The sequence below is a fragment of the Lagopus leucura genome, unplaced genomic scaffold (genome assembly GCF_019238085.1).
Source record: "Lagopus leucura isolate 7727_CA_CO unplaced genomic scaffold, USGS_WTPT01 Super-Scaffold_100002, whole genome shotgun sequence".
NCBI lineage: Eukaryota > Metazoa > Chordata > Aves > Galliformes > Phasianidae > Lagopus > Lagopus leucura.
Genome location: NW_024962263.1, coordinates 87,221,523 through 87,231,623, shown reverse-complemented (window position 1 = coordinate 87,231,623; position 10,101 = coordinate 87,221,523). Strand labels below are relative to the sequence as shown.

Genomic DNA, 10,101 nt, shown 5'->3' with positions numbered 1-10,101 from the left:
CTGTAGATCTGGTACCAGACCAGGTTGCCCAGGGCCCCATCCAACTTGGCCTTTAATGCCTCCAGGGATGGAGCATCCACAGACTCTCCAGGCAGCCTGTTCCAGCACTTCACCACTCTCTCTGTGAAGAACTTCCCCCTGACATCTCATCTAAATCTTCCCTCCTTGAGCTTAAAACCATTCCCCCTTGTCCTACCACTATCTGCCCGAGTAAACAGTTGATTCCCTTCCTGTTTGTAATTCCCTTTTAAATACTGGAAGGCTGTAATGAGGTCATCCCACAGGCTTCTCTTCTCCAGGCTAAACAAGTTTAGTTCCCTCAGCCTGTCTTCGTAGGAGAGGTGCTCCAGCCCTCTGATCATCTTTGATGCCCTCCTCTGGACCCTCTCCAACAGCTCCACATGTTTCCTGTATTGGGAGCCCCAGACCTGGACACAGCACTCCAGATGGGGCCTCACGAGAACAGAGCAGAGAGGACAGTCACCTCCCTGTCCCTGCTGGCCACCTCTCTTCTGATGGAGCCCAGGATATGGTTGGTCTTCTAAGCTGCAAGATCACATTGCTGGCTCATATTCAGTTTTTCATCCACTAGGACCCCCAAGTCCTTCTCTGCAAGGATGCGGGTAGGCTGGATTGATCAGGTGAGGCCAGCAATGTGAGCTTTAACAAGAGTAAGTGCCTGGTCCTGCACATTGGTCACAACTACCCCATGCAATGCTTCTCCCAGATAGCTAGTGATAGGATGAACAATAATGGCTTTAAGTCGTGCTGGATAGGTTCAAGTTAGATATTAGGAGGAATTTCTTCTCTGATATCAGTCAAACAATGGAACAGACTGCCCAGGAAAGTGGTGAAGTCATTGTCCATGGGGTTGCTCAAGAAACATGGAGATGTGGCACTGAGGGCTGTGGGTAGTGATGTTACACACGAGGAAGTCTTTCACACAGAGGGTGGAGACACATTGGAACAGGTTGACCAAGGAGGTTGTGGATGCTTCATCCCTGGAAGCATTCAAGGCCAGGCTGGATGTGGCTCTGGGCAGCCTGGTCTGGTGGCTGGTGACCCTGCATATGACAAAGGGGTTGAAACCAGATGATCATTGGGGTCCTTTTCAACCCAGGGCATTCTATGAGTCTATGATTCTATGACTTGATCTTAGTGGTCCTTTCTGACCTTAATGATTCTATGAGTCTATGATTTGATTCCAGAACCATTAGAGCCAGGAAGTGGTGTGTGCCTGTCTGCTAAGAGCTGCTGTACTCCCACCAGGAGTTGTTTAACACTCACTAATGGCTTTAATCAGGACTTTGCTGTGTGCTTTACAAACAGTATGTTTTTCATTTGTATTGGAGAAATCTACCAATACTGCTAATTTGATCACTATTTAGCATTAGAGGGGAGAATGGAAGCTTTTGCAATAATGTGCAATAATAATCAGTCGGAATTCAGGGCAGAAAGGGATGTTCCTGGAACAGAAAATACAAGGAATTTGTTAACATGATATTACAAGCTGATGCAGAATTTGCAAGTATATATGGATAAGGCTTTAATACAGATGATATTGATTTTTAAGGGAGGCTGGCACCTTCAACAGTTGTCAGCACCTTAGTACAGGGATAGTACAGCAATATATGTTCATTGGCTTTGGGTCCAGCATTACCGTTTTTGAAGACAACTTTTACAGTTAAATAACAACAATCAAAACATCTTGGACTGCATAATTCATTCGAGATTACAGCACTGGTGAAATCACTCTGTAGATTATATCCAAACTGAAGTGTTACGTACGATGATGCTGTATACATATCTATCAGGCTCGGTTTGTTTGATCCTTGTAGTCTTGTGACACCTTGTGGAAACAGTTGACATTACTCCGACAGTGAGATACACACATGTAAGCAACTTCTCTTCAGTTTCTCCACCACTTGGAATTAACTCATCCTGGAGGATCTCAGGAGACTGAGTAGCTTAATGGTAATGTCAAAACTCTACACTGTTATGTTTACAGAGCCACAATCCAATTATCTCCCAGAGACAATAAAATATTAACTACTCCAATTTACATTTAGCAATAACTATCTTATTTAATTGATACAAGCTGTCATCACTTTGTGTGTGTGTGTGTGTGTCTCATAAGGAAGAAGTGAAACAACAAAACACTGCTGAGCTGAACTAGAACAATAGAATATTTTGAGTTGGAAGGGACCCACAAGGATATTGAATCCAACTATGTCAAAAAGTGTTTCCAAAACCCCCTCTGGCCAGTGCTACAGGGAAGAGTTGTAACTGTATTAATGAGTCGTGGCTGTATTAATGAGACCAAATCTTTAGTGTGCTTTTGTACCATTGATATCATAACCAAATGCAATATAGGCATTTTCCACCCAATTTGTATTCACATCAGTATGGGAGAAATGAATGTAACTATCATTTCTCTGTGAGAAATGCTTCTAGTGACATTCTTGTCAAAACTCTGTGAATGAAAAGCGATTTTCTTTCTTTGAAAATGCCCCTTGTACATCCCTCATACCTAAATTTGGCCAGTTTGAATGCACCTGTCTTGCCTCCCCAAAGATATGTGCAGCTTCCTAGCTTCACATTTTGCCTGAAATCCAGAAAATCTGTACTATCTCTAAATTCACGTTGAATTTACTTATACCAGTTATAGGAAGACATCTAAATGAACCTGCTTGTCCACAACCTTCAAATAACTGCTAATCCTATTGAAATTACTGTGTTGAGAGTGCCAATGTCTTTAAGCTATATGCCTCTTTCTATTCCAATAAGCATCTGCACTGGAAGATCACAGACAGAGGCTGAAAACCCTCCCATGTCCAAGGATTTGGAAACTGAGGCTGAGGGCTTCTTTCACGTGCTCTGTTTTGGCTGAGTAACAGAGGTGGTAGGGGAATCCTGCAAGAACAGACCACACAATTTTCCTTTCTGAGGAATCCAGATAAAAAAATCCAGAACAAATAAATAAATAAATATGTATTGTTTGATGATCTGTCTTGATAAATGGATAAATACTTGGGGCAAACTGCTCCATGGGGAATGGAGTGGCAGCAGGTTTGTTTTTTATGGGGAAAAATAGTAGCGTGTTGAACAAGCTCGTGGCAGCTACAAATGTGTGTCTCTGCTCTCCTTTGTGACTATGGATTAGGAACAAACTACTGAAGTGAGGAAAAGATTATAGGAGATGTTTATTCCCAGTGCACAGTAAGATATATATCTTATTTGAACTTACTTATATATATAAGATAGATATATATTTATATCTATATACACTATGTGAAACTTACAGAAGCAGATGTGATTGCTGAGTGTTGACTTCTGTCTCTCCTTATAGCCAGTAGATCACTGGTGTGCAAATAAGTTTGTAGTATGTCCCTTTTGTTTTCATCTGCAGTGCATCTGTAAAGCTAATAAATACCGTGCATCATACATAGAGACATCCAGCTGACAGCTCCATTCCTCCTTCACTGACACTTGTGTCCCATCAGGGAGAAATATATCTGTATCAAGATGATAAAATAATTGTTAAGAACATTCATTTATCTACATTTGTATTTAATGTTTGGGTGTTGGAGGTAAGTCTGTGATCCAAGTGACCCTTCTCAGATTCTGTATCTTTCCCCAGCAATGCACTTACAACAAAGTAAGTATCCTTATGGAATCATAGAATTGCTCAGGTTGGAAAAGACCTTAAAGATCAACAAGTGCAACCACAACCTAACCATGCTACCCTAACTCTAACAACCCTCTGCTAAATCATGTCCCTGAGCACCACATCCAAATGGCTTTTAAACACATCCAGGGATGGTGACTCAACCACCTCCCTGGGGAGCCTATTCCAGTGCTTAACAACCCTTACTGTAAATAAGTTTTTCCTGATATTGAACCTAAACTTACCCTTTATCTTCTTTACAGAGAGAGTGGTGAGGTGCTGGAACAGGCTGCCCAGAGAGGCTGTGGATGCCCTGTCCCTGGAGGTTGTTCAAGGCCAGGTTGGATGGGGCCCTGGGCAGCCTGGTCTGGTATTAAATGGGGAGGTTGGTGGCCCTGTTTGTGTCAGGGGGTTGGAGCTTCATGATCCTTGAGGTCTCTTCCAACCCAGGCCATTCTGTGATTCTGTGGCACAACTTGAGGCCATTTCCCCTCGTCCTGTCATCTGTCACCAGTGAGAACAGACCAGCCCTGCTCTCACTGTAAGCACCTTTCAGATATTCATCAAGGTCTCCCCTCAGCCTCCTTTCCCCAGACTGAACAGCCCCAGTTCCTTCAGTCTCTCCTCATAGGCCATATTCTCCAAGCCCCTCACAAGCCTTGCTGCCCTCCCTTGGACCTGCTCCAGCACCTCCATGTCCTTTCTGTACTGAGGTGCCCATAACTAATTGTGAGCTTCGAGGAATCTCACTATTAATTATCATGTCAAAGCCCTTAATTTTTATATCCCTGGAATGTTCGTGCAGAAACTAATTTTAAAATTGTATATTATAGGAAATTTGAAGACTTATACTTTCTAAACGAACAGGTAATGCAAGTCATTTTCTCCAGTCTTCTTCTTGCGGAGTCTGCCCTACTCCTACTAATTGCCTGCAATTAATAAGACTGCAATCTTCTGCATAATAGTAAATTCAGAAACTTAGACCCTCTCGTAACTGAGAATTATCACAGGAGGCGCAAAGCGCGGCCACCCCACCGCTCCCGCTCCGCGCATGCGCCGCCCCGCGGGCGCCCATTGCCGTCAGTTCCGCCGCCGCCCGTCCCTCGCGTCCGGCGGCAGCAGGAGGGGGCGGCTCCTGTCCCGGCTGTGAGTGCGCCCCTCCGCTCCCCTCAGCGCGGGACCCTGAGGCGGCTGCGCCTCTCTCCTCTCCCCCCCTCCAACCCCTTGGACGCCCCCCTTCACCTCACTGCCCCTCAGCTCCCTTTCCTTACGGGATGCGGGGTGGGAAGCGGCGGATCGCCCAGCAAAAAGCCTTCTTTCTGATGTTAGAAAGGGTTCGAGCCTCTTTCCTTGTTCGTGTGGTGTCAGCTGTCAGCTGTGCTGCTTGTTCCTGGTGGTGGGTGCAGCTCTGTAGCCGGCAGATCCCCGTGACTGGGAGGCACGGAGCAATACAGGGCTCGGGCGCAGCCACAGAAATACGATTTGTGATAACTCGGGGGGGAAGGAATCCCAGATATTGAAATTCAAACTATTCTTATGGCCCTTCTGCTGAACTTTGAGGAAATAACCCCTTTATTCTCAGTAATGAATACTTCGGACCTAATTTTCCTGATCCTTACGAAAGCACGGATGTGTGAGGTTTGGCTGTTGTCGTTGTTTGGTAGTCGACATCCCACCGCACGCAGGGCTGCGTACCTCCTCACGGTGCCTCCTGGAGGCTGACTGCAGAGCGTGAGGCTCAGGGAAGTCTATGCTGAGGAGTTCAGCATTTCCTCCATGGCCCCACGGGCAGAGTGTTGTCTCGTATGCTGCTTTGGCTTTTGTCTTGCACTTGTGCGGAATGATCTGGCTAAAAAACAAAAAAAAAAACAGAAAAACAAAAGCACAAGTGTTTTTTGGCGGCGGTTTAAAGCAGCGCATAATATACAGTGCTTGGGATTGGGCTGGATGGAGCTCTGAGCACCCTGATGTAGCTGTAGATGTCCTTGTTCACTGCAGGGGTGTTGGCCGAGGTGACCTTTAAGGATCCCCTTCCAGTTCTCAAACAATTATATGATCTTTGTGACAAAGCCCCGCCTTTATTCGGCGGCTGTGTATGCTTCTGAGTGTTAAATAATACTCATTTATCTCTTGCTAGCCTGCAGTTGGTGCAAAATGAGTGTTCCTGACTACATGCAGTGTGCTGAGGATCATCAGACTCTCCTGGTTGTGGTCCAGCCCATCGGCATTGTACCAGAAGAGAGCTTTTTTAGGATCTACAAGCGGATTTCAGCCGTGAGCCAAGTCAATGTGCGCGACTCCCAGCGCGTGCTGTACATCCGCTACAGGCACCATTATCCCCCCGAGAACAACGAATGGGGGGATTTTCAGACGCACCGCAAAGTTGTGGGGCTGATAACTATCACAGACTGTTCTTCTGCCAAGGACTGGCCTCAGACGTTTGAAAAGTTCCATCTTCAGAAGGAAATGTATGGCTCTACGCTCTATGATTCCCGGCTGTTTGTCTTCGGACTTCAAGGAGAGATTGCAGAGCAGCCCCGCACAGATGTGGCGTTTTACCCCAGTTATGATGAATGTGAAACCGTGGAGAAGAGAATAGAAGATTTCATCGAATCCCTCTTCATTGTGTTGGAGTCTAAGCGGCTTGACAGAGCCACTGATAAGTCTGGAGACAAGATCCCGCTGCTCTGCGTTCCTTTTGAGAAGAAGGATTTTGTAGGGCTGGACACAGACAGTAGGTAAGCAGCTAGAACAAGCCTGCTAGAAAAGACAAAGTGGTGCAGTAAATGTTGTGCTCGTATCTTCTTGTATGAAAGAATAGATACTGCTGCTGTTTAATATAATTTAATTTTTGTGGTCTGACTTCATTTGATGTTTTCAGTATGTATATGCATTTAAATAATTTATGAGGCTAAGTAGGAGGAAGATGTCACAGGAGATGTTTGACAGATTCTTTTACAGTGAGAGGTTTTGAGGAAGGATTCAAAGGGTTTGCAGATATACAGTGTAATTAGCAACACTCAATTTACATCAATTAAAGTAATTGTATATCTTTTTATCTTGGTTTCTTAAGTTCAACGTTCTTCCTTGTCTTTCATTTTTACTTTATTATTTGATAGTTTTGACCCGCCATATTTTGCTATTGTTCTTTTCACAGCTGTGAGAAGAACTTCGGTTTTCCCTGTTACAGTTTTTTTTCCTCCTCCCATCACATCTTCCCTTAATCATGTGCTCACTCAACTTTCAGATCTGCGTGTTACATAGTTGTGGTGTTAGGAATTAATATTTGTGGCCTTCTGCATGTAGGTAGGTGCAAAGTTTGTTTGGCTCCATTACTTGAAGTCAAATCCAAAGGATGGACTCAACCATCTTTGTTCCTTTGATATCAGAGAAGAGAGAGGAGTGCACATCCTATCAGGATACATAACGTGCATGAAAATAATACCTTTCACGTGTTGAAGGGCCCGCAGCACCCTTCTCCTCTGCTCCAGGGCTTCTGGAACAAGTTCACACAGTTGAACTTGCTCTAATTCATTAACCCACGTTCTTCCCTACATTAGCTGCTCTGTGGGTATTCTGATTAGTTAGAATCACAGAACAGTTTGGGTTGGAAGGGGCCTTTAGGATCATCTAATTCCAACCCCCCTGCTAAAGGCAGGGACACCTCCTTCTAGACCAGGTTGCTCAGAGCCCCATCCAGCCTGGCCTTCAATGCTTCCAGGGAGGTGACGTGCACTACTTCTCTGGGCAGCCCATTCCAGTGTCTCACCTTCACAGTAAAGAATTTCCTCCTAATAATGCTATACCCAACATTCATTGGTAGTGTTAGTTGTTGTTACTGTTTTTTGTACTCTGTATGGACTGTTGCATTTGTAGACTAGGTGACCCCTTTCAGAATCTTGGCTTTCATTAGGATGCATTTCAAGTGAACATGATAACTTAATCACCAAGATTTTGTGTTCCAGTTTGCCAAGTCTTTGCTAGAGTCTCAGAATTTGTTGTGTCTTTTGATCATATCTTTGAAATAGTTTTTCATTAAGTCTCGATCAGTGGATATACTTTAATAAGTGCTTGATGTACTTCACTGTTTAGCAAAAATAAGTATTCTAAACTTCTTCTTTGGTTTGAAAGAGTATTTTTTTAGCTTTTGTTTTAGTGTGGAGTTGCTACATCTGTTCTAAGAGCTGAAAAAGAGTTGTCCTTCACTGAGAGAGAAATAAACGTGTGTAGCAAACGTGAGCTTCTCTGTGCAGGCACCTTTCAGCAGCACAATGTATTCTGGCTTCTGTGTTCTACCTAGTGGAAGTTCAGGCCTGTGAAGCAGGTTGAGCTATGGTCGGGTTTATTAAACCAAATTAAACCTTCCAGCCGAAGTCTTTAGATGGAAAATGCTAGGATATTTATTACTTTATTTCTTGGCTTGAAATGAAGTGTTGCATCACATCACAGGTTCCCTAATTAAGAGGGATGTACTGCAGTAAGTGGAAATATGGAGACGCAGGGTTAAAGAGGACCTTCTTCAGTCCAGGTTGTGTCTTTGCAAGATGCTACATTGTGTAAGTCTGTCCAGTGAGGAATGAAGGTTGTCTAAATGCGTGGGCTGCATGTGAAAATAATAGACAAGCAAATGAAACGGCTTCTTTTGGGAAGGCAGTTATGTATACTGAGAGAAAACGTGTTAAGAAGTTACATATGTATGATCACATGAAGACTAATTAAAACTACCCAATCTCTTAAAATAGGCTTTTCTTCTGCAATTTACTGTGAACTATTAAGGTTAATATTTATGGTCCAAACTCGATAGATAGGATCGATGTTCAGATGGTGAGACTATCATCAATACCAAGCGTTAATATTTGCCACTGAATTTCATAATCAATGTAACATGATCAGTGTCTTTTAGATGCAGTTCATACATCAGGAACATGTTTTTTACATCAGTTTCTGTTCTTGGATCTTTCTTTTTTAATGCTGATAAGGGATTCCTTTAATACTACTGAGTGGTGAGAAGGGAGGGCTCTGTTACTGGATGTCTGCTTGTGTATACTGTGTAGATGGGATTTGTTTACTGACTTCTCAGACTTTGTGATATCTCAGGATGTGTATGTGGCTGTTTATTTTATTTCTGTTCTGTCTTTCTAATTTTTGTTTTGTTCCTTTCTTTTCCTCCTTCTCTCATACTGCCCTGTGAGTTTGTTGTTGGGTCTGAAAAGGTAGGCTGTGACTGCGTACATTGCAAAGTAGTTAGCTTTCTTCCATACACTGCCTCTCCACTCTGCCTTCATTGCATAGTTTAGTGTCGCTTTTTCTCTTTGTTTTCCAGTACACACACACACAATTGCTGCCTGGAGCCTGACGGCTGTCCTCGACCCTTTTTTTGGTGCATTTGGCAATTATATTTGGTAGCAGTGCTGATTTTGTTTTGTAGGGCACACACAGTGCGCTTAGGCGGCTGCTAGCCTCTGGAATTTGCTTTGTCTTTTAAACTCCAAAACCATGAAGCTGTTGCTGCCTGTGTTTGGTTTCCAAATTCAGACCTTCTGGCAGTTGATGAAATGCTGCTGTGTTTGAAGTCAGATTAATGTTATGATTGGTGATGTCTGTAGTTCTGCATGCTAATTGGAATTGGTGGGATTGGATGGAAGTTTTCGTTGAAGCATTCTGCATGAATTTTGCAAATTCATTTTGCATGTTTCTTGTTTTTAAATTTAGCCATTCTGAAATATTCAGGATTCAGAAAATCCTTCAAACTCATTACTGGATGGTTTGTAGTGAAAATAAATTCTGTCTTGAAATGTAATACTCTTAGTCTAGTTTCTGTATAAAAATTATCCTGGCATCCTAGAATGGGAATGAAGGGGGAAAACATACATCCTATATAGCAAATGCAGTAGATTTGGAAATGAGTAGTGCTGTCTGGCTCTCAGGCCAGGTTAATTGTCCTCTGCTTTCAGGCAGTAACTGTGGGCACTGCTAGTGATGGTCAGTTATTTTGAAGAACGAAATGTATGTTGACTACCAAATGAACACAAGCAAACTACTTCAGAGAATAAGACTGAAAATTCCTTTTGTAGTCAGCTGCATTTACAGGTGCTGGAGGCGGGTATGGATTGCTGCACTTGGGTCAGGGCAATCCCAGGTATTTATACAAACTGGGGGAAGGTTTCCTTGAGAGCAGCCCTGTAGAGAAGGACTTGGGGGTCCTGGTAGATGAGAAGCTGGACATGAGCCATCAGTGTGTGCTTACAGCCCGGAAGGCCAACTGTGTTCTGGGCTGCATTAAAAAAGGGGTGGCCAGCAGGGAGAGGGAGGTGATTGTCCCCCTCTGCTCAGCTCTTGTGAGGCCCCATCTGCAGCACTGCGTCCAGGCCTGGGGCATCCAGTACAGGAAGGACGTGGAGCTCTTGGAGCGGGTCCAGAGGAAGGCACTGAGA

At 43.8% G+C, this 10,101-nt stretch overlaps 1 protein-coding gene across 3 annotated transcripts in view; it reads left to right on the top strand.

Annotated features, from left to right (window-relative positions):
* The first annotated feature begins 4,738 nt into the window (after window positions 1-4,738).
* TRAPPC9 (trafficking protein particle complex subunit 9) overlaps window positions 4,739-10,101 on the top strand; it is a 469,613-nt gene continuing 464,250 nt past the window's right edge. For all 3 annotated transcript variants that reach the window (XM_042869462.1, XM_042869461.1, XM_042869463.1), the window contains exons 1-2: window positions 4,739-4,813; window positions 5,805-6,405. In XM_042869462.1, the coding sequence (XP_042725396.1) occupies window positions 5,822-6,405 (584 nt within the window). In that variant the 5' untranslated portion in view covers window positions 4,739-4,813; window positions 5,805-5,821. The remainder of the gene's footprint in view (window positions 4,814-5,804; window positions 6,406-10,101) is intronic.